Source organism: Aquarana catesbeiana, linkage group LG06 (assembly GCF_042186555.1).
Source record: "Aquarana catesbeiana isolate 2022-GZ linkage group LG06, ASM4218655v1, whole genome shotgun sequence".
In the NCBI taxonomy this organism is placed as follows: Eukaryota; Metazoa; Chordata; class Amphibia; order Anura; family Ranidae; genus Aquarana; species Aquarana catesbeiana.
This window is the reverse complement of record NC_133329.1, coordinates 368,624,797-368,650,073: the sequence shown is the minus strand read 5'-3', so window position 1 is coordinate 368,650,073 and position 25,277 is coordinate 368,624,797. Positions and strand designations below refer to the sequence as shown.

General features: G+C 44.5%; 1 protein-coding gene across 2 annotated transcripts in view; it reads right to left on the bottom strand.

The window, feature by feature from the left end:
- Positions 1–1,355: 1,355 nt before the first annotated feature.
- The window catches only part of NMI (N-myc and STAT interactor), a 40,309-nt gene continuing 16,387 nt past the window's right edge, over positions 1,356–25,277 (bottom strand). For both annotated transcript variants that reach the window (XM_073634200.1, XM_073634201.1), the window contains 5 exons: positions 24,049–24,220; positions 19,791–19,897; positions 19,515–19,701; positions 16,629–16,735; positions 1,356–3,739 (listed from right to left, as the gene is read on the bottom strand). In XM_073634200.1, coding sequence (XP_073490301.1) covers positions 3,548–3,739; positions 16,629–16,735; positions 19,515–19,701; positions 19,791–19,897; positions 24,049–24,220 — 765 coding nt within the window. In that variant the 3' untranslated portion in view covers positions 1,356–3,547. The remainder of the gene's footprint in view (positions 3,740–16,628; positions 16,736–19,514; positions 19,702–19,790; positions 19,898–24,048; positions 24,221–25,277) is intronic.

The following is a 25,277-nucleotide window of genomic DNA, read 5'->3' as shown; positions in this document are numbered from 1 at the left end:
AATGAGGCCGTGAATTAATAAATGTTAATACACATATATCATATTATGAATATAGTTAAGTGCATAACTGTGTATTACAAGACAAAAAATAAAATTATATATATATATAAATATATATATAAATATATAAAAGCAGCAATATATCAAAGTGTTTCTGTGCTTTCATACAGTGTCCAAATAGGTCAATAATGACCGTGCTGAAGTAAGTGATTGAAATCATATAACAAAGTGCTCATGTGCATGCAAGTAGCGACCAATTGCGTCACTAATCCAGTATTGATAAAGGTCTGTGTAATCCAAAAACTGTGATCCAAGTGGTGCTAAGGTGTCATCACTCAGGTGCCCCCCTTAGGTAATAAATGCTTACCTTGGAGCGTGCGACTTTGCGATTAAGCTAAGTCAAAACACGCATATGAACCGCCTCTGTGCTCTATGATGGTATTGGGCTCCTGGATTCCTCAGAATACACCAACCGGGATATGAAACAGGAAAAACTCGATAGTGCAAGTACAGTTTAAACCGTTTATTAAATAAAGCAAAAAAGATCCCCTTCAGGGGTACTCACACAGATTAGGTGCATCAGTGCACCGCTCTATAGTAAGCCTATACTGGTGTATACCAATGGTGGTATCGGGATGATGCGGGCGTTCTCCTCAGTGCACAAGATGCCTGCCGTACCATCCTGACCCCTCCCCGGTGCGTATCGATACAGGGATTACGCATCTACATCAGGGGGAAATGGTATAATAAGGCTTACCTGTAGGTACCAAGAATATCTCTTAAACTTAGGAGATATTCATAGTATCCGCATGTGTCGTCGTCATTGGCACATGCGCACTGAAGAAACGGCCCGCTCGTGTCGTTTTTCTTCAGGAGCTGTGCCGTGACCGGCGGTTCCTGCACACATGCGCGGGCGTGACGTCATCGCGTCACTGGCCAATCACAGCGCCAGATCACATGAACCCGGAAATAACTCTGGGAGACATGTCACCAGTCACGGCGGTGTACGGGGACTGCTGCAACAGCTTCCATCCAAGGTAAGTTTTTCATAATGAACTAGTATGCGATGCATACTAGCTCATTATGCCTTTGTCTTGTAGGTTGTTTTTTTTTTTTTGTTTTTTTGTTTTTGTTTTTGAGAGTTTACAACCACTTTAACCCTCTTGTATGTTATTGTATTGTCTCCCTTGTATATTGTAAAGTGCTGCGCAAACTGTTGGCGCTACATAAATCCTGTATAATAATAATGAAAATTGGCTATGGAAAAAAGTTACAAGACACATTCCTCACCTTTCCCAGCTAAAACAATGCGTTGTTAGTGGAGATTTCTTTTTATAAAGTGAGGTACACAAAAGAAGCATTGAAATACATTTTATTAGTCACTCAACTTTTAATCATTCGTTTACATACAGCAGTAGAATCTTCACCTTCTGATTGACTGTCGGGTGCTGCCACTGCCATTCGTGGTAAGGGTTCCCTACTGAGCATGTGCAAAGCGTTAACTGGCCCGCTGGTGGAGGAAGGAGGAGGGGGGCCGAGGGTCACCGCAGCGCAGTCTCCTAGAAGTGGGTGACAGGTACCTGTCAAAAACAGGTAAGATGGCGAAAGATGGCAAATGTGGCACTGGAGGGGGGGGGGGGCTCTGGGGGAGGTGGCAGATAAGTGGAGCTTTCACTTTTGGGTGGAACTCCACTTTAAAGTCGAACAAAAGGTAAAACTTTTTTTTTATCATTTTGAATTAAGTATTGGAGGGTTATAACCATGCATCACCTTCACATTTATATATTATTGAATGTGAATACAGTAGCCCAAAAGCTGATTTGTATATTTTATCTTTTAATGGTCTATTGGTTGTTCTTGTTTAATGCCTATTTGGAATATTGCTTTAAGGTTATTTTATGTGCCCCATGAAACACAGAAAGGGGGCTAATACCCCTGGCATTTATGTGCCATTTACATTGCTAGGAGTACAATTGCCATAACATGCTTATAGAAAGATATAACTGACTGCAAGGGCTGTAATATCAAGCATACCTGCTGAAGAAATTTGGAAAGTTTTATATTAAAGCTGAATTCTAGGAATTCAGCCACTTTCTAAAAAGTGAAGGTACACTGAGTTAAAGTGGAGCTCCACTCAAAAGGGGAAGTTCCGCTTGTTTGCACCTTCTCCCCCTCCACTGCCACATTTGGCACTTTGTGGGAGGGGAGGTACCTGCTCCCACTTCGCCCCCTTCTCCTTCCCTCGCAGTCTTCTGGGACACATCACAGGTCCCAGAAGACTACGGGACCAATCACAAGTTGCAGCGAGACTCACACTTGTGCAGTATTTGTAGCTGCTGACTTTAAATTTTTAAATGGGTGGACGGAACTATCAGGGAGCCTGGAGCTCCTCTTTATGTCCAACAAGGTGCATGCCACTTTCTGGACTTATATAACCGAGAGGTTTATTGCACTCCTGGAGTTCAGAGAGGAGAGATGCACACAGAGCAGCTATGCCCACTCCTACCCTCTGCTGCCCATTTAAAGAAGCCTTTGTATTTTGGGAATGAGTTTAATTAATACAAAATCTTCTGTAATTGGGCAAGAAGAGGGGAGGGGTATAACAGATGCAGCGACATTTGAAGGAACTGAGAGCAGAGCGTTCAGCGTTGGAGCTCCAGCAGCACAATAAACCTGTCAGATGTAAATTAAAGGGATAAGTCCATGCGGTGGCATGGTCCTCACTGGACGTAGCTTGTGGTATGCCCGCAGTTTTTACAAAGTTGCTGAATTCCTGGAGTTCAGCTTTAAAGTGGGCTGAGGGTCTTTTCTCAGGCCATGCAAAAAGGGAAATTTATGTTAACATCTTGCCACCCGCGTATGCAACAGCAAAGAGGGTTGGCTTGAAAACCCACATGTGTGTCCATGGATGGCATTGACCTCTGTGCTGAAAACGTGCTCATTGCACACTCCCAGCACAAAGATTGAGCTGTCATAGGCAACTCTTGGTCTCCAGTCATAATCAGGAGCTGGCGAGGCGGGCTCCCGATCATGTGACCACCATAACAGCCACTCTCTAGTTGTAAAGACCCACTTACAAGGACGCTAGGACTGGACTGGAAGGGGTTAATCAATTGAGATTAAAGCGCAGCAAATACAGAATTAGAAACTGCACTGTATGAAAGAGCCCATAAAATAACAGAGGTACTTTCCTCCCACCACGCGTCATTAGGAGTCCAGGCCTGCTACTATTTATAGTGCCAGGATGGATAAAAAAAACTTTCCCTGTAACACGTATTGTGTCTGACAATAAGAGCTGCACTACTGGATTCCACCAGTGTGTGGAGCTTTAATATAGAAGTGCAATTCCAAATTCTTCCAGATGCTTGATATTACAGCTCTAGCAGTCACATAAAATAACTGAAAAAATGATTCAAAGCTGGAAATCTTTATTAAATATGATTCATAACAGTCACCAGACAGCAAACGCAATTCCAAAGTAACTGCTGTGCTTTAAATTTTGGCATGGCAGCTTTATGTAATAGGAAATAGGGAGAGAATGTACACCTTATTTTAAATCCTCCTCGAATATGAGTGTTTTTCTCTTATCCTGGCAAAACTCAGTGCTTTCCACCTCACCGCCGCCATTGCTCTCTTTCTGGAAGTGGATCTGAATTAAATCTTGAACATCATCTTCTTCTTCATCAACATTCTTGATGCCAGTTAATAGCACTGACCTTGGTGAAGCAGCAGAAAACATCTGCAATGGAACACAGCAAAATTACATCCATAACAATATACAACAATTAATGGGGATATCGATGTCTCATATAAAGGACAAGGACAAAATGCATTTTCATTGGATGCATTTTGAGTTAATATTGCAGTTTTTACCTTAAAGTGGTTGTGAACCGTTCATATAGCCAGTGAAGTGACTGGCCTTAGGTGACACAAAGATTAAACAAATCCTCCTACGTAAGTTGTACCTGTTTATCTTTATTCTTTTCTCTATAGCCTCCTAAAACACGCATTTTATATAGCACCTCTGAGCTACCAGAAGCAGTAAGCCAGGATCTGATGTCACACACTGCACAGCTCAGAAAGAAAGTGAAAGGGATGGACACACCCCTCCTAAACAATCTCATAGGGAAACATGCACAGCTGAGGCTGTCAATCACTGTATGCCTGCTGGAACTCCTCTTCTTCCTCCCCATGATCACACTTATGCCCTGTACACACGGTCGGACATTGATCGGACATTCCGACAACAAAATCCTAGGATTTTTTTCCGACGGATGTTGGCTCAAACTTGTCTTGCATACACACGGTCACACAAAGTTGTCGGAAAATCCGATCGTTCTGAACGCGGTGACGTAAAACACGTACGTCGGGACTATAAACGGGGCAGTAGCCAATAGCTTTCATCTCTTAATTTATTCTGAGCATGCATGGCACTTTGTGCGTCAGATTTGTGTATACACGATCGGAATTTCCGACAACAAGGTCCTATCACATATTTTCCATCGGAAAATCCGACTGTGTGTATGGGGCAATAGAGTCTACACAACCTGTCAGTAACCACTCTAAGGGTCCTTTCACACTGGGGTGGGGGTGTTGTCGGCGGTAAAGCGCCGCTATTGTAAGCGGCGCTTTACCGTCGGTATGCGGCCGCTGGCGGGGCGGTTTTACCCCCCTGCTAGCGGCCGAGACAGGGCTTTGCTGGCGGTATAGCCGCGCCGTCCCATTGATTTCAATGGGCAGGAGCGGTGAAGGAGCGGTATACACTCCGCTCCTTCACCGCTCCGAAGATGCTGCTGGCAGGACTTTTTCCCGTCCTGCCAGCGCACCGCACTGGAATTAAAGCAGCGCCACTTTCGGGTCGGTTTGCAGGCACTATTATTAGCGCAATAGCGCCTGCAACCCGCCCCAGTGTGAAAGGACCCTAACAGATAGCAGAGGAACAAGGCAGAAGACAGAAATCACACTCAGTGCTTTGGATTGAGGCAAGTACAGGCTTTAGAAGGATAGGTTTTGTTAATTTTTCATGTCACAGGTTTATTACCCCTTTATGCAATTGGGGTTTTCACATTTTTTACACATTTCAAATTTTCGTAGAATGTAGAGGTTTGTAGATTGGCCCCTCTAGCTCTCCGATGCACAACTGCATCCCAAAGGACCATATGTAGCCCTTTGGTACTTGTGCAGTCCCTGGACCCTAACAGCCTGTATTGGGAGTATCGAATTGTAAAGGAATAATAGCAGTAATTCCTGTTCTTGAAATAACTCCCCAGTCTCTTTCTTTTCTGAAGTCTCGAGCCAATCCTATAGAATAGATCTCAGATCACCATTTCTTCTAGTTTGTCAAAAGTCTCTGAATGTTCTCTCTTCCTTTATATATATATATTGAAAATTATATTGAGCCTGGGGGGTGGGGGGGGGGGCAGCCCTCTATACCTCATGACAAGTACTGCATTTGACTCATGGGAAATTAGCCAAGGAAAACCGCTTAACTACTAAAATACTAGCGGTGCAACGGATCAAAAGACTCACGGATTGGATCGTTCCTCGGATCAGAGTCACGGATCGGATAATTTTTCGGATCAGCAAAACAAAAGAAAAAACAAAAAAAAAAAACAAGACAAATCTTGTTACACCCACCAGAGTTTTAGATTTCACAGGTATTTTCAGCACAAACCGGAGATTATATGCTTAAATACAGTATTTGTAAATCCGACGGACTGTTTAGATGTTAAATTTTAAAAGCAGCAGCAAACCTGCTGACTTTACATGGTTGCTAATGTGACAGAACACCTCTGATTGTCACATTTAACTGAATGTAGATAAGCTCCGTCTTGTGTTGAAAATACCTGTGAAATCTAAAACTCCGGTGGGTGTAACAAAATGTCCGCTTGCCCCCTTCTCACTCTATCATTACTGTGCAGGAGTGTGGGGTATAGCAAGATGGCGGTGACGAAACGTCACTTCCTGGCGAGACAGCGGCCGCCGCCGGGTGTACCAAGATGGCCGCCGCTCCGGAGCTAGGCCGAAGCCGCTGCCTTTCCTATGGCAGAGGCAGCGGAGCGCTCCGCGGATCGGGTGGTGTGCCGATCCGTGCAGGTTGACCCGTTCGGATCACGGATCGGCGACGATCCGTTGCACCCCTAAAATACAGTAAAACATTAGATACACTGGGAGTGCACAGTTTTCATTCAATTTCTAAATTGCTGCATTTGTATATTTCAAAGGCCATTATACAGGAATAGTAGTGTTTTTTTGTATAATGCTCCTTTAAGGGGTCCTATGCCTACATAGTCCTATGCCTACATAGTTTTGCTAATAGGTGTCCCTCGTTCCTATCTCAAAAAGTTGGGCAGTATGGTAAAGCACAACCACTGCATAGCACTATAAAGCAGAATTCAGACCCTACATATGTACTGAGCACATACAGCTGATGTCTATGAACATATTATAGGTAATTACAAACTGCACACAAAAATAAGAATTTTAAAAGCCAAGATTATTTAGGCAAGCTGATCTCTTTTAAGGATTAAAAAATGTTCTTTAAATAATGATGAACATTTCTTTTAACCTTATTCTTCCACCCACAGAGAACAAGGTGAGTATGAGAAAGTCCATGTTTGAGTGGCAAAGGGATACATAAAAAAAAAAACAAAAAAAAGGAAGTAATGTTATGCTAAATTTGTACAGAATTTATTACTGAAAATTATATAAATGGTGGAATTACACTAAAAATGATCACAGTGCACACCATCCGCAGTATGGTTTCATTCAGTCTTGCTCACTGCTTTGTGATTGGCTATCCTTGATGCTCCGATTCTGAGAGAAAGTTTTGTTGACCAAGGTAAAGCTTCACTACTTCAGTTTCTGGGGTGTATCTCATATGTTCAGCTACTTTCCCCATCGCCGTTCCCTCACTGCTATAACAGGCAATTACATTTTGACAGTTGGGAAATGCTAAGTAGTGGTACAAAAAAATGAAAATTCTGGTGCCGAAACCGAAATTTCAGGATGCACTTGGCCGAAAACCAAAACCGAAAAGGACAGTTTAAAAAAAAAGAAATAAAAATATGCAATTTAATGTTACTGGCGTTTTTGAAGTCAAAGGGATGCGATTTTGCATTGATGTCAATGGACGTGATTTGGGATTGAAGTCGATGGGATGCGTTTTTGCATTAAAGTCAAAGGGACGCGATTTTGCATTGCAGGCAATAAGGAGAGTGTTTGCATTGCAGTCAATGGGACGCAAGTTTGCATTGAAGACAATAGGGGGTGTTTTTGCATTGAAGTCAATGGGACGAGATTTTGCATTGAAGTCAATAGGATGAAGCATTCCATTACTGACACTTTTTTTTTTTATTATCGTCAAAACGCCGATAACCCTATTTTCAGACGATAATTTTCAGCGACCGATATATCAGTGCATCCCTAATGCTATGTATTACAAAGAAGCACTTCAGCTTGTTCAATTAAGCTTTGACAATAAAACCTGGAAGCTTATTGGTTTCTCTTGAGAGCTGCACCAGATTTTGCACTCTCCAGTGTCAGTAAATTAACCCCATGTATTGTTACATTGTAAGTACAACTTCATTCATATGTAGATCAAAGGCGTAACGTTTGATCTACATATAACATCAGTTATATGTAGATCAAAAGTTACACCTTATAAGAAACCTTATAAGTAATAAAAAATATTTTTTAATAAAATGTATTCCTATTTAATCTCTTATTATAATTTAAGTATTTTTTTCTTTTACAAGTGCTTTGGCTTTTTTTCAGTGTCACATAAAAAAATCCTGTTTTTAAAATGTGCAACTAACTATGCCATGCTTTGTACCAGAGATACAGTATAATTTTAGTATCAATTAAGGAAAAATTACAGAATAAAATGTATACTATTTTATTTACAGTAAAACTTTTTTTTTTTTAAATTAACGCTGGTCAAAATAGAAAAAGAAAAGCCTTTTACGTCTTTTTGTCTATAGATTACATAGCAAATAACATTTTGCAAGACAATTTTCCTAAAAGAAAGTCTAGTTTGTCCCCAAGAAAACAACTGTTATCCTAAAGCGGAGTTCCACCCAAAAGTGGAACTTCTGCTTAACTTATTCTTCCCATAACACATTTTGCACCTTTCTGGGGGGGGGGGGGGGGGGAGCGTGTACCAGTCATTTAGGTAAGCGGTGCTTTACCGTCGCTATGCGGCCACTAGCAGGGGCGGTTTTACCCCCCGCTAGCGGACGAGAAATGGTTAAAAACCACCGCAAAGCGCCGCGCTGTCCCATTGATTTCAATGGGCAGGAGCGGTGAAGAGCGGTATGTACTCCGCTCCTTCACCGCTCCGAAGATGCTGCTGGCAGGACTTTTTTTACCGTCCTGCCAGCGCACCGCTCCAATGTATAACCCCTCAGGGCTTTCACACTGGAGACAAAGCAGCGGCACTTTCGGGTCGGTTTGCAGGCGCTATTATTAGCGCAATAGCGCCTGCAAACCGCCCCAGTGTGAAAGGGCCCTTACAGGTACCCTGTCCCCACTTCCAGGAGACCAAGCAGCGGCGAAGTACGTCAGCAGCTCAGCCCCCCTCCTCTTCTGCCGGGCCAGTGAGAAAGCGCAGAGCGCATGCACAGTAGGGACCCGGCCGCGAAGCCGAAAGGCTGCGGTGCCGACATCGCTGGACTCCAGGACAGGTAAGTGTCCTAATGTTGTAGATAGTTTTGTAGTGTAGGTAAATGGTTAGCTTGGCTGAGAGCCAGGCTGGGCTGAATCTGGGTTAGGGTTAGTGACTCAGGGAAGCTAAATGACTCATCAGGCTACACCTCTGGTACCTCCCCTACTTGTGAAACCTTGGAGAAGCTTCCAGAAGAATGGGAAGAAGATTAGAAGGAGCTGCCTGGAGTACTGATGAGGGCCCCAGCCAATCTCCAGCCAAATAGGCTGGCAGGGGGAGGGCACCCCTTAAATACCCATGGTAGCCCATGAGGGTAACCCCCTAGTCTGGGGGGGTGACCTCGGGCCTGAGGCTCGGGTGATGGAGGGATCCTCTTACAACACACAGAGGTGTACTGTCCAGAGGAATGGGAGCAAGAGTGAGGACATCAGGAGCCAGCGAGCACATCCAGGAGGTCTCCAGGAGAAGTCAGCTGGCTGGGCTAATGAGTGGCAGCCTGGGATGGCTGGAAAGTCAGTCTGGGAGGACTGTGGGAGATTAGCCAGGAGGGCTAGAGAAAAGGACTGCTGCCGCCAGGTAGGCTGGTAGGGCCTGAAGAGGAAGTGCTGGGCTCAATGACCACGGAAGGAAGTGCAGTGAAGGTGCTTGTGGTGTCACCCAATCTTTCTCAAGTATAGAGGCCCGCGGCCCCTGCCTGTAAAAGACCATTGCTACCAACTTTTCCTTAGGGTGACACACTGAGGATCTGTAAGAAAGATTGTGCAGGAGGAAGGAAAGGAGTGTATATGGACTGTGTATATAGTTGAAGTGTCCCTGAAGAAGTTTTGTTCCAGTCAAGTGGGCATGCCATAATTATCCCATTCCAAAGTTGCTGGACTGTTTCCTGTCTCAAGTGTGCCTGTGGAAATTCAGTGTGCCTGGCTGTGCAGGGTGGGGGATCCCTTTTCACCAGTGGCTCCTACATAACACTTGCCCTCCTAACCCTCTTGTACTGAATTGTATTTTAGCTGTACTGTCTCTTTATAATCGCAAAGTACTGCACAAACTGTTGGCTCTATATCAAGTCAGCATTATATTAATAGATTTTCATAGCTTGATTTTGATGTCTGAATCTTAAGTGCTCCTTGAGTCTCTTTGGTGGTATTTCTCTTTACTTCCTGTCTTGGTGATCATACAGGAAGGGAGTATAAAATACCAATGAGGTCACAAAGTACAATAAAAAAGACCATAGTCCACACACTATGTAAAGAAAAAAAGTTTTGGCTAAAGATGGACTTAAAATACTTAGAGCAACCTGGGTGAGAACTGCCTCAGAAAAAACACCATTTGCACGTAACCTTCAGTCTTGTCGACGCTCACACACTGTTATGTGCCCCTTCCTTGACCCCAAGTGGTGGGGCCCATCACCAGGCTGCAGCATCAGTTTAGAGTGAGCGGCATGCTCACCCATACTCAGAAGTGCTGGGTATTTCACATTGCTCTCATTAGCTGAACAGAAGGTCATAAAAGCAAGGTGAAAGGTGAAGGTGAGGAAAATGAAGTGGATCTTTTACTTTGCCCTGCATGAGAACTGGAAAGGGTGACCAAAACCAAGACATGCTAGGGGCGCATGCGCGCGGCTGGAGATGGCGGACGCTTGAATCTGCAGCTCCGCTCCACGCTGGCATAACTCCGCCGATCCCTGCTCACAGCGGTCCCGCCCGCACTCGCCACAGACCCGGTCCGACTCCCGACACGATTGGGAGCCGATATAAACCCCCCAAAAAACGCTATTCTACCTTAAAGAGGCAACAGGAGGAAATCCCTGGAGGGCGCTCAGACGGCCAAGATGGCGCCGGCACCGCCGCCGACACAGCGTGCACAACGGATCACACAGGATCCCCCACACATCCAGCCTGGAGGAGCCCTATTAACAGCTGGGACAGGTGAGCAGGCTGATTACTCCACTCACCATACTATACCATCACCTGCAGGAGATTTATTCTCTTCCCAGAGCTCTGAAATAGACAAAGCCTTTTGTGAGGCAATGCTCAGTCAGGGAAATATGGAAGACAGTCCTCCCCCCACACCCTGCCTCTCTAATGCCTCACCACTAGATTACCCAGGGGACCCAACCATAATAGCACGCTTTTCTGCATTGCTAGACCAGGGGCTAGAGAAAGCGACTAAACGCATTACAGCTGATCTGAAGAATGAATTCCAGGAGCTGGGAACTCGCATAGGGACCATAGAGTCCAAACTAGATGAGACCATCGCCAGAACCAACCAAAATACTGACTGCATTGAAGTTGTACAACAACGTCTGGAAGAAGCCCTTAATAAAATTGACGATTTGGAAAATCGCTCACGCCGTTACAATTTTAGAATACGTGGGATCCCTGAGTCCTTCGCGGACTCAATGGCGGTGAGCAAAGAACTGATCTCTCACTTATTACCAGATCTCCCTTCCCATAAATTAGAGCTGGATAGGGCTCACAGGGCTTTGGCTGAGCCCCGCACTGATGGTTTGCCACGTGACATCATTGTGAAGCCGCATTATTATTCAGTTAAAGAACAGGTGATGTTCAAGGCCAGAGAAATAACGGATCTTCACCTCCGTGAACACCCTATCCAAATCTTTGCAGATATCTCTCCCGCTACTGTCCAAAAACGCAGGGCACTCAAACCGCTACTACAGCCTCTTATAACAAATGGCATTAAATACCACTGGGCCTTTCCTTTCCGCCTGGCATTCACCTACCAGCGCAAGAAACACTCATTTTCCACCTTTCAGGAGGGCGAAGCGATGTTGAAGAGGCTGGGCTTGATCTCCGTGGAACACAAGGATTCCCCGCGTCCATCACAGCCTCGTACTCCTCCAGACAGGTCACCCAAGTGCCCCCTCTCACCAATCTGGCGCTCAACTAGAAGCAAGGCTAAGCTGAAAGCTAAACCCCCTTGAGAATGATGGATACCTTTCTGCTTCATAAACCTACCTTTGTGACAATTGTCACCATTTTACTCTCTATGTTGATCCGTGGGCGGGATCAAAGTTGAATCCGTTTAAGAATTTTCTAAATAACAATTTTATTTTTTCACAGTTATAAAACTCCCTTGGTTAAATTGGAGGTCAACTTTGTGGGTATACCCCAATACTGAGTCATTCCTCAACCAATAATAATGAAAAGTTGACTCTCCACTGCACTTCCTCTACTAATTCACCAATTTGAATCTTGGGACTTCCTTAATGTGCTATTAGTATGTGCCATGAACATTTATAAATATATTGCAGGGTTTGGCGGAGGCCAGTTGTGGCAGTCATTCGCCTTGTTTGCTTCCGGTCCTCTCACTGTGTGGCGGGACCGAAACCAAACTGGGTACAGGGTCCATCGACCCGGTACTACTTCCAAAAGGAGTAGGGGAGATTTCCCCATTTGTTTACTATGCATCTACAATTACGATTGGTACAATTGTATACTAGCTCTCTACTCATCCTGAGTGACTCTCCCTTGGGTCACTCACCCTCATTTCTTCTCTCCACTAATTTTTCCACTAATTTTCCTGTATTTCTTTTCCACTTCGCTGCGATCCCACGGCTCCGGGCCCTGGCCACCCCCTTGACTCCATCTCTCGAGGAAGGATGCCTTGTGACTTTCTGGGAACTGGTAAGTGATAACCTCTTTTCCCTTGTGTATCATGGCAACCACTAATAAGAATCACCCCTTTGGATTTATTTCCCATAATGTACAGGGCCTGAATGCGCCAGTTAAGCGCAGAATGGCCTTCCAATATTATAAATCACTTAGGGCCGATGTGCTATTTCTTCAAGAAACGCACTTCTCTCCAACTTTTAACCCTACTTTCTTACACCATTATTACCCCCAATTCTACTTAGCGAACGGACCCGGGAAAACTGGAGGGGTGGCCATTTGTTTTTCTAAGCGAGTGACCTTCTCATTGGAGAAGCTTGTGGCTGATCCAGAGGGCCGTTACCTCATGGTGGTGGGTCATCTGGAGGGCAATTTAGTTTCTTTAATTTCTTATTATGCTCCGAACTCAGGGCAATTGCCCTTCTTTCGGAAGCTTTTACACAAAACGACCCCGGAACTACAGGGCACAGTCCTGTTTGGGGGTGACTCCAATGTGGCCCTAGACTCCATACTTGATAAGACGAGGCGGCTCTCAACTCCCCGGAGCCATTTCCCAAAAATCGGCTTTAAGCTGGCCAAAATGTTACACTATCATAATCTAATAGATATATGGCGGGAACTTAATCCATCCAAGAAAGACTACACCTTTTACTCACATGTCCATAACACCTATTCTAGAATAGATCATTTTTTCACGGTTTCACCGGCAGTCCCCGTATTCCACACCAGTAAAATAATAGATGTAACGTGGTCTGACCACTCAGCGGTTTGGACAGCTTGTGACTCCTTACAATGTTATTCAGGTCCGGCCCCTTGGAGATTGAATGACTCTTTACTCAGTAATCCCTCAATCTGTTTTGATATCGAACAAAAGATCACAGAGTATTTTGCTCAGAATGACCCTATGGACACTTCCGTAGTGAATACTTGGGCGGCACATAAAGCAACTATCAGGGGATATTTCATTCAGACGGCCTCAAGGCTGAAGAAAACCTCTGATTCAATAATTAGTCAAAAGGATCGCGAGCTGTCCAACCTGGTAACCCGACACAAAAATAATCCTGATCTGGATCTAAGGACTCAGATTGACTCGGCTAGATTGGACCTAAATCTTTGTTTAACAACCAGGGCAGAAAAAAACCTTCGATGGACACAGGCAAAATTTTATACCCAAACAGATAAGCCGGGAACACTGTTAGCACGCAGACTGACTCCCAAGCCTCGTCGCAGGACAGTCCCAAAGATTAGACAGCCTGACGGGTCCCTTACACAAAATCCGCAAAAGATACTAAATCTTTTCCATTCTTATTTTACCTCCTTATATAAAGAGCCGGAGAATTTACAACCCGGTGCTATAGATGACTTCATTAAAGACCTGACTCTCCCATCCCTCTCTGACTCACACAAGGAAATAATGGATGAGGCCATCACTTTAGAAGAGGTAATGTTGGCAATAAAACAAGCTCATGTCTCAAAAACTCCAGGTCCAGACGGGTTCTCCGCCTCTTACTATAAGAAATTTGCCCAAATATTAGCACCCCACTTATTGGAATTTTTCATGGCCTTGCGTGATGGGGCTCACTTGGGGGGAGACCTAAATAGAGCCAATATCTGCCTACTACCAAAGCCTGACAAAGACCACAGTGAGGTGACAAATTATCGCCCTATATCACTTATTAATGTGGATTTGAAATTATTAACCAAAATCTACGCTAATAGACTTAATACCTTCCTAGCAAAATATGTCCATATAGATCAGGTGGGCTTTGTCCCGGGGCGACAGGCGGCAGATCAAATTCGCAGGGCCGTAGACATTATATCTTTGCTCCACTCGGATTGGGATGGCTTAGGAACCAGACGGGGAATGTTATTGTCATTAGACCTTCATAAGGCCTTTGATTCCCTTTCTTGGCCTTTTTTGTTTCACATTTTGAGAAAATGGAATTTTGGATCTAAATTCCTTTCTCTATTATCTGTACTGTACTCTACCCCCTCAGCTAACATTGTAGCTTTTGGCCACAAATCAGATCTGCTACAAATTAGAACAGGAACCAGGCAAGGCTGTCCCCTTTCACCACTCTTATTCATAGTTGCTATAGAAACAGTGGCGATTGCCATCAGGTCTGATCCTAATATACATGGTGTATACAGTGGAGGCAGAGATCATAAGTGTGCATTATTTGCAGATGATCTTTTATTATTCATCACAGACCCTATTACGACCCTGCCTAACTTGGCTTCACTACTTTTTGACTTTGGAATGGTATCAGGCCTGAGGGTCAATCAGTCTAAATCAGAGGCAATGGATATTAATCTACCTACCTCAACCCTGACCTCTGTACGCGCTTCTTTTCCATTTAGGTGGTGCAAACAGGCCCTTCCCTACCTAGGTGTAAAACTCACCCCAGACATATCTACCCTATACAAGGCTAATTACGCCCCTCTTCTCTCTTCCACGATAAAGGACTTAAAGAATTGGCAAAACCATAGTCTTTCTTGGCTGGGCAGGATAAGTACCGTCAAAATGATAACCCTTCCTAGAATTCTTTATTATTTTAGGTCCCTTCCGATTTCAGTTCCTACAACATTTTTTAAAAAACTCCAATCATTAACTTTCAAATTCATCTGGAGCCGGGGAGGTTGCAGGGTGGCTCGATCTTCCTTGTATGTCTCAAAGGGACAGGGTGGATTAGGGGTACCACACTTTTTACGTTACTATAGAGCGGCCCAGTTGGCACAACTTTACCAAATCTATTCTACGTCCTATCGCCCTGATTGGGTTAACCTAGAGGCACAAGCGAGCTCTCCTCTCCCTATGGACCTTCTAATGTGGCTACCTTCTAAGGAACGCAGAGCCATTCTGAGCCCCTCTCTATCTCACTCACTGAACCTCTGGGATAGGATGTGCAAAATATACTCTCTTAGGTCGCCACATACTCCAGTTGCCCCCATTTTTGGGAACCCGCACTTTCCCCCGGGACAACACCCACAACAGTTTGCTTGGTGGATCAATAAAGGCTTGTACAAGATAGCACATTTTATAGATCACAAGGGCATCAGAAAACCCTCCTATTTTCGAGACACTCTAGATATGCCCCCGACCGAGTCCTTTCGACTCTCCCAAATCACTTATTACTTACATTCACTATGCAGAGACCAGGGGGACATCACCACTAGAACGTCCTATGAAAATAAATGCCTAAGAGGGCCTGAAACGCGAGGTAGTATTTCAGAGTTATATGTTCTACTAACAGACCAAGGCTCTAAACTTCCCTACCAATTAGCTTGGGAGGCGGACCTGGGGGAGACGATTGATGAGGACACTTGGTCCAAGTGGTCAGCCATGGTACACAGGGGAATTCTGAACACTTCTCTAGTAGAGGCGAACTATAAGGTATTGTCACGATGGTATCTAGTTCCGACACGGATAACCAAAATCTACCCAGACGCATCGCCTCTCTGTTTCAGGAGGTGTGGCCAAGAGGGCACAATGCTCCACACCTGGTGGACATGTCCGAAGGTCAAGAGATTTTGGATAAGACTTTTTAATCTGGTTTATTCAGTGACTGGAGTGAACATATCTAAAAATGTTAAGACGGCATTATTCTCTGATCTCTCGAGCGAAATACCCAGGCATCTCAGATCCCTTATCTTTTTTATCCTCCTAGCAGCCAAGATAACCATAGCGCGAGCATGGAAAACTCCCCTGATAAATTTGGCATTAGTTAAAAACAAAATTTCTTGGATCATGATAAATGAAAAATTAACTAGTATTCTTCGCGACCAACAAGATAGATTTGAAAGGGTTTGGAACCCTTGGATTAGGTACCTCCAGTCGCCGTGAGGGGCGGGTCAGAGGCTTGGAGCGTGGAGATCGTTTGCATACTCTACTTCTTCTTCTCTTTTCTTTTCTTCCTTTTCTTTCTTTCCCCCTTTCCTCTTCTTTTCTTTCTACATACAAACAATTACTTTGTCCCCACAGTGGGGTTATCATACGCATGACATCGGGCTCTACAGTATATTAATCCTAGAGTATACCTAATACCTAAGTTTTCTGTTATAACCCCAAGTTGGGAAATTGAACTACATTACATGACAGTCCCTCTTCAGGGAATTTCACTGTAATATCTTCTACGTGTGTTAAGCGTCTTAGGTGCCTTAGCACAGTTATATAATGAGCCATTCACGCTACTTTGAGATTCACTATTGTAATAATACTGTTGACACGAAACCTGTATCAATGTGAACCCTGTTATCTGTTAAAATTTGATTTCAATAAAAACATTGGAAAACAAAACCAAGACATGCTGATATAAGATATAGTTGTATTTTACCTGCAGCTTGTTCAGTTCTATATTCACACACGGCATCACCTCAACTTCACACGTGACTTCTCCAGCCATGAACTGGTGCCAAGGGCTCTTTAGAACTCTTTGAGCCACTATAAAAGAGAATAAAAAAGTGAATTCTTTAGGTTTATAGTTCAGTATTACATTGTATATCCCTGTATGTTGTGGTTGTTCAGGTGCTTATCTAATAGTTTCTTGAAATGATCGATTCCCCACTGAGACCACCGCCTGTGGAAGAGGATTCCACATCCTTGCCGCTCTTATAACGCGTACACACGACCGGACTTTCCGGCAGAAAAGGTCGTGTGTACGTGGCATTACAGTAAAGAACACTCTACGTAGTTTAAGGTTAAACCTCTTTTCTTCTAATTTTAGTGAATGGCCACGTGTCTTATTAAACTCCCTTCCGCGGAAACATTTTATCCCTATTGTGGGGTCACCAGTACGGTATTTGTATATTGAAAACATATCCCCTCTCAAGCGTCTCTTCTCCAGAGAGAATAAGTTCAGTGCTCGCAAACTTTCCTCATAATATCCTCCAGACCCTTTATTAGTTTTGTTGCCCTTCTCTGGACTCTCTCCAGTTCCAGTACATCCTTCCTGAGGACTGGTGCCCAGAACTGAACAGCATACTCCAGGTGCGGCTGGACCAGAGTCTTGTAGAGTGTAGACCAGAGTGTAGAGTCTTGTAGAGTGGGAGAATTATCACTTTATTTCTGGAGTTAATCCCCTTTTTAATGCATACCAATATTCTGTTTGCTTTGCTTGCAGCAGCTTGGCATTGCATGCCATTGCTGAGCTTGTGAAACCCTATTCTAGAATCCTCAAAAATTGACCTCGGATGCTGCTGTTTGCATGCAGGTACACAGAGCATATAGCTTCAGTTAACGAAAGATGTCCGAGCCTGGGTGGAGCTCACAGCTATCTATAACCGCAGCTATCCGCTCTGTGTGTGGCTACACTTGAACAGCAGCAGCCACTCAGCTGCAACTAATCGCAGGCTGATCGCATGCCCCAGTCAATCCGCTGATTCTTACGATTGGAAATCCAGCTACCCAACCATGTGAATGTGACCTAATACTCCCTCAGGAGTTGCATCCAGGATGGCCTGCACTCACAGTATTTCCTAAGTCTCTCGAGGTTGAATGACAGTGGGCATCATTTAGGACCAGTTCACAATGGTTGCAGTGTGGAAACCACATGTGATTTGGACAGGAATCGTATCCCATTCCTGTTCAAATTACATGCAATTCTGCAGCTGAGCCATTCATTTCATTGGTGCATCCACACCAAAATGGTCCAGGATCTTTTTTTTTTTTTTTGCCGCACCAGATTTGGATGGCATGGGTGTTTACACCCATGCCATCTGATTCTGCAAATCACACTGCGTTTTGCGAACAGATTTCGGGGTGTCATTAACTTAACATACACATCGGCAGCAGTTCGCATTAACAGGGGTGTGATTTTGATGTGGTGCGGAAACTGCACAGATTTTGCTGCACTTTCTGTACCGCATCAATGTGAACCAGGCCTCTCAAAACCCGCTTCCTGATTGGCCCGGGAGGTGGATCAGTGTGGTAATAGTGAATATTAATTCTCTAATGTGACATAACTGGGTGGAATCGGGGCGCAGTGCTCTGCGCCCCAAGCCCACCCTTTTTTGAAGCCTATTAGAGCCTCTGGCTCTAATCAGGTGCTAAAAAAAAACACTCCCGCCATCGAAATCCATGCGTCCGGTGCCCTGCATGTAGATCTGAGGGCTGAACACATGGATGGGGGGGGGGGGGGGTCTATGCGCCTCTAATAGATGGGCCGCCCCTGGATAAGACAGGACAAGTCCAGAGACGGGTAACAAAAATGGTGAAAGGTCTGGGGGAGTAAACATTTTAAGAGAGACTTCAGGAACATAATATATACAGTCTGGAGGAAAGAAGGGAAAGGGGACACATGTCTAAAACCTTTAAAAACATCAAGGGGGTGAATAAGGTTTAGGAAGGCAGTTCTTTCAATATGAAACCAAAATCAAGAATACGGGCACATGACCTCAAAGTAACTGAAGGGAAGTTCAAAACTAATCTTAAAAAGTATTTTTTTACTGAAAGGGTAGATGATGCTTGGAATAAACTACCAGCAGAGGTAGTGAGACAGTCAACGGTAAATGGCTTCAAACATGCTTGGAACAAACCTATGAAAAGATGCAAAAATACTCTTGCGCACAGGTGTATTAGCTAAAAGATCTCAAGGGTTCAGGAAGGACTGTGGATTTCGGCCTTGCTGCTCTTAAGGATGGGATTGTCCTAATATTAAATGAAAAGAAAGAAAAAAAGAGCGCACCAGCCTAGTGCATTATCCTTGACAGATTTATTGATTAAAAACAAGATAAAATCTACTCACAAAGGTTGAAGAAAAAAATCGCATTGTATATGGCACAGAGGCGATTAGTCCAGTGGTAGCAGTTTTCCAGGTCCCAGGAAGGAGGCGTACGGACTACTGCTGGTTAACGCGTTTCGAAGGTTACCCTTCTTCATCAGAGTCCTCAGAGGCCTCTGTGCCATATACAATGCGATTTTTTCTTCAACCTTTGTGAGTAGATTTTATCTTGTTTTTAATCAATAAATCTGTCAAGGATAATGCACTAGGCTGGTGCGCTCTTTTTTTCTTTCTTTTCATTGGAACAAACCTAGATCTATAGTCAGACAATAAAGTTAACGAAAAAAAACACAAATAAAAAAAATGGGCAGACTCATTGGACTACTCAGTCTTTTTCTGCCATCACTTTTCTATGTTTCTAGGTTAATAACTGTTTGGTCTTGGGCTTAATATCGCTTTCATTTCCAAATTAAATAATCTAGGTGTATGTTTCCTGCATACCTCCATTCTGCAAATATGTGACATAGGCAGTGTTATCATTCCTGTCATATTCCACCTCCTCGATCTCTGCTCCTCCAATACTAGATTTATAGAAGGTCAGCTCCACTTTGTCCTTTAGCGTCTCTTCAGGAATATCCTCAGGCAGATTAGAAATTTTTAATTTCTTCCTTGAAATATCCATGCGCACCTATAAAGCAAATGAGGCAACAAAACGGTCTCAAAAAACACCTCAGCATGATCCATCCAAGGAAATACAATGAGAAATACATATTTTACCTCAAATTTCACCGATTTGTCTAATTGAGGTTGCAGAGCTTCCACATTCCTTCCGCCATCGATCCCCTCCAGAGAATGTCTTTTCTTGGCAATAACAGATCTAGCAACTATTCGGAAACAGTATTTAAGAGGGGGGAGTAAATATTAAAAGTGTAAGTTTTATTGTCAAGAGTTACTAATTTATTTCACAAAAGTGTTTGCAAAAGTTCTAATACCTATTAGCTTTTTTTTTCTGACATGGTGCTAAGGCCCAAATCCATCCAATTTATTTTTTATTTTTCCACAAAAGTGGTCTATTTCCCCAGATTTTTATTTCTGGTGAGATTTTTCCTCACTTCCTGTTTCTATGACGCCCGTATAGGAAATGAAGGGGGCGGCTGGCAAAGGTAAAGGAAGGCAAATACAGCAATACAAATATTGTCAGATGTTTTAACCCTTCCTGACTACTATAACTGGGTTCATAGATGGGCCCATTAACCACTTCAATAGACAGTGGACAGGAAGCAGCGGCGATGTGCGTTAACATACCTGTATGTCAGCCCGCATCAGCGTGCACCCGTGAGGCCGGCGATGTTTTATTATGCGATTGCTGTGTCCAATCACAGCAATCACATAGTAAACAATGCAAAATGAAAGTAAGCATTGGTTCTCTCTGCTCTCACTGTGAATGCAGAGAGAGCCAATGCTGCAGCCTGTGAGTGTACAGCAGCCTGTCATGCTGCATATAAACTCACAGACTGCAGTGCCAGCCTGACCCAGTGTCCCTGATCACTGCCCCAGTGTAATCATAATAAACAATGAAGGCAGCACCTGTCCGAGTGCTCACAATAACACCGCAATACACCATACCAATATCCTGATCACCACCATACCCCATACCAGCCCAATGACCACCCCATATGCAATACCAGCACCCTGATCACTGCCATACTAGAGCCCTGATCTGCCATACACCATACCAGCGTTCAGATCACCCCATATGACATACCAGCATTCTGATCACCCCACATGCCATACCAGAGTCCTGATCACCACCATACCAGCATCCTGAACACCATCATACCCCATGAGACAAGCACCATGATCACCCCATATGCCATACCAGCATCCTGATCTCTGACATACCCTTTACCAGCATCCTTATCACTACCATACCCCATACCAGTGTTCTGATCACCCCATATACCATACCAGCATCCTCATCATCGCCATACCCCATACCAGCGTTCTTATCCCCCCATATACCATACCAGCATCCTCATCACCGCCATACCCCATACTCATGATCACCCCATATGCAATACCAGCATCCTGATCACTGCCATACCTATACCAGAATCCTGATCACCGCCATACCCCAATAAAAGTGTTCTGATCACCCCATATGCCACACCAGCATCCTGATCACTGCCATACCAAATACCAGCTTTCTGATCACCGCCATACACCATATTAGCGTTCTGATCACCACTATACCAGCACCCTGATCACCACCACACCCCATACCAGCGCTCTGATCGCCCCATATGCCATATCAGCATCCTGATCACCGCCATACCAAATACCAGCTTTCTGATCACCGCCATACACCATATTAGCGTTCTGATCCCCCCATATGCCATACCAGCATCCTGATCACCGCCATACCCCATACCAGCGTCCTGTTTACCGCTATACCCCATACCAGCATTCTGTTTGCCCCATATGCCATACCAGCATCCTGATCACTGCCATACCCTATACCAGAATCCTGATCACCACCATACCGCATACAGGTTTTCTGATCCCCCCCATGTGCCATACCAGCATCCTAAACACCGCCATACCCCATACCAGCGTCCTGAACCCCTCATATGCCATACCAGCATCCTGATCACTGGCATACCAGTGTGCTGATCACTGCCATATACCATACCAGCGCTCTGATCACCGCCATACCCAATACCAGCATTCTGATCACCCTATATGCAATACCAGCATCCCGATCACCACCATACACCATACCAGCATCCTGATCACCACCATACCAGCATCCTTATCACCACTATACCCCATACCAGTGTTCTGATCAATGCCATACCCCATACCAGTGTTCTGATCCCCTCGTATGCCATACCAGCATCCTGATCACCGCCATACTAGCCCAATGACCACCCCATATGCAATACCAGCACCCTGATCACTGCCATACTAGAGCCCTGATCTGCCATACACCATACCAGCGTTCAGATCACCCCATATGACATACCAGCATTCTGATCACCCCACATGCCATACCAGAGTCCTGATCACCACCATACCAGCATCCTGAACACCATCATACCCCATACAAGCACCATGATCACCCCATATGCAATACCAGCATCCTGATCACCACCATACCCCATACCAGTGTTCTGATCGCCCCATATGCCATACCAGCATCCTGATCACTGACATACCCTTTACCAGAATCATGATCACTGCTATACCCCATACCAGCGTCCTGATCATCCCATATGCCACACCAGCATCCTGATCACTACCATACCCCATACCAGTGTTCTGATCACCCCATATACCATACCAGCATCCTCATCACCGCCATACCACATACCAGCGTTCTGATCCCCCCATATACCATACCAGCATCCTCATCACCGCCATACCCCATACCAGCATTCTGATGCCCCCATATACCATACCAGCATCCTCATCACCGCCATACCCCATACCAGCATCATGATCACCCCATATGCAATACCAGCATCCTGATCACTGCCATACCCTATACCAGAATCCTGATCACCGCCATACCCCAATTAAAGTGTTCTGATCACCCCATATGCCACACCAGCATCCTGATGACTGCCATAACTTATATCAGAATCCTGATGACCGCCTTACCCCATACCAGTGTTCTGATCACCCCATATGCCATACCAGCATCCTGATCACCGCCATATCAAATACCAGCTTTCTGATCACCGCCATACACCATATTAGCGTTCTGATCCCCCCATATGCCATACCAGCATCCTGATCACCGCCATACCCCATACCAGCGTCCTGATCACCGCTATACCCCATACCAGCATTCTGTTTGCTCCATATGCCATACCAGCATCCTGATCAATGGGGTACGATGTACCCCATACTCATTCACATTGGGTGGGGGGCCGGGATCTGGAGGCCCCCTTATTAAAGGGGGCTCCCGGATTCCGATAAGCCCTTCGCCCACAGACCCAGACAACCAATGGCCAGGGTTGTTGGGAAGAGGCCCTTATACTCATTAACATGGGGACAAGGTGCTTTGGGGTAGGGGTTAAGACTTAAGGGCCTGGTATGCCCTTGGAGGGGAGTTCTCTCTCGCACTGGCTGCAATAGGAAAATGTGTTTTTCCTATTACAGCCAGCACGAGATGTACAGTACCCTGTCGCTGAGAACCAGCGCAATGGGATCGCGCTGGAAACACATTCTCACGGGCAGGTACTGTAAACATGGTAAGTTGCCGCTAAACACGGCTTAACGTTGTAACAAGCTTTTAGCCGCGTTTGGCGTTTTTAGGTCTTTTTACAATATAGGCAGTGTTTTTACTGTAAAAACACCCAAAAATGCTAACACGGCTAAGCGCGCATAAATGCCTGTAAACGCTATTCAAAAACGCGACAAAAAACATTTTTAACGCTGCTTTTTCCTGGCAGCAGCGCTGGCATCTTTAAACATCCTATGTGCATGAAGCCTAAAAGTAAACAAAAAACAAAAAAAGGTGGGCTTTATGTTTTGCAAAATGCTAGAATTGAATTTTTAGCCATTTTATGCTGCAAAGTTCACCAAAAGGGGTACTATGTAAAATATAGGTTTTGATTAAATGGGGAAGAGTGTGAATTTCTCTCGGGTTTTTGTTGCCGCCCAGGTCCTGGACATGGAAATTTGCCCTCACTCGCTGTCCCAATTATCAATGTTCCTGGGACAGGAAGTGAGGGGAAATCTCCCCAATGAGGACACTGAGAACACGAAACAACTGTGACAAATTCTATTTCATCTTAAAAAAAAATTCTTTTAAAACAAGAGAGTGAAGAAAAATGGTGTAGACATAACAGCCAATCGCATATTTTATTTAATTTTGTAACCTGCTGCAGAATAAAAATGGTGAAGTCTTACTTACTTACCAGAACCATCTAGATACCAAGATCACCCTCATGTAATCCGCCTATAATGAGGTAGATCAACAACATATCAAAATACTTTTTTTTAGAATCAAGTAAAAATACCGTACCTCTCTCCTCCTCAAACGTCAGCAAGGCCTGACCAGCCCCCAGGATAAAGGGGCGACCTGAAGTCAGGTAACAGGTGTAGGTAATGTCCATAGGTTCAGCATCACTTCTGTTTTCTGCAGTGGTCAGAGTCTCTTTAAAATTTATATTCTTTGCAGGCAATTGACTGTTAACCTGGTGCAAAAACAAAACCAAGGTAACAAAGGATTGTTGGGTATATTGGAAAAGACTGAAAACTGGTTTGCCCTTTTAAATCAGGACCACGGGTAGATTTTAATGTATGAGAGTCAGCTCTTGGTTCCTACTGAAGCTGGGACTGGAAATGTAACTGGGCAAAATTTAAAAAATTGACACATATGATGAAGATAGTCGCTAGCAATAACACAGCAGTTCTAAGTCCTCTTGTAACAGTTTTATTACCTTTTGTTTCTTCCATTCGATCTATTATTTTTCCACTTTCTTAAACAGGGTGACAACGCTGTTCATTGTGAAGTGAAATCATGCAGCAGCGTTGTCACCCTCTAGACAGGATATCCCTAGTGGACTTATAGTTCTGTATGGGCTTTAAGGCTGGGTTTAGACATGCTGTGGCTGCTGCTCACAGCAGAGGGTCCAATGCAGCCCTCCGATTCAGGTGCGAAACAGGTCTGAATTTCTGCCTGAATTTGCACCTGATTTGGAGCCAAAGATGCGCCGGACACTTTCTAAATCTGGACCGTGGCCACCCCGAAGCTGCGTGAACCAGGTCCATTGAGCTCTCCTGTCATGCGAATTGGATATGGGGAAACCTTCATCCAATTCGCATAAGTGTGAACCCAGCCTAAAGTGTTACTAAACCAAGGAAACTGCATTCACTATATTTGATCTCCCACAGTACACAGGGCATGTAAATGCAATTATTTTAGTAAATATAAACTGCTATATAACTTTTCTCATCAGCAGTATATAGCAGTCTTGTGCCTTCTATCAGTGTATGGTTAAAGATTGTAGGAGTTTTCATTCTCCTCTGACTGTCCTATGAGGCTGCAGGACCCCTGAACCCCTGTCTGGACTGTGCTGATCACATGCACCCTCCCAAGAAAAAAAAAAAAAACTCTATCAACACACACCAAACTGAGCATGTGCAGAGTGCCACCAAGTCTCAGGAGATCTATTGGGGACAGTGGAAGAAGGGGAGGATCAGAGAAGACAGGGTCAAACAGCCTTTTTACACAATGACGAGGATTAACCC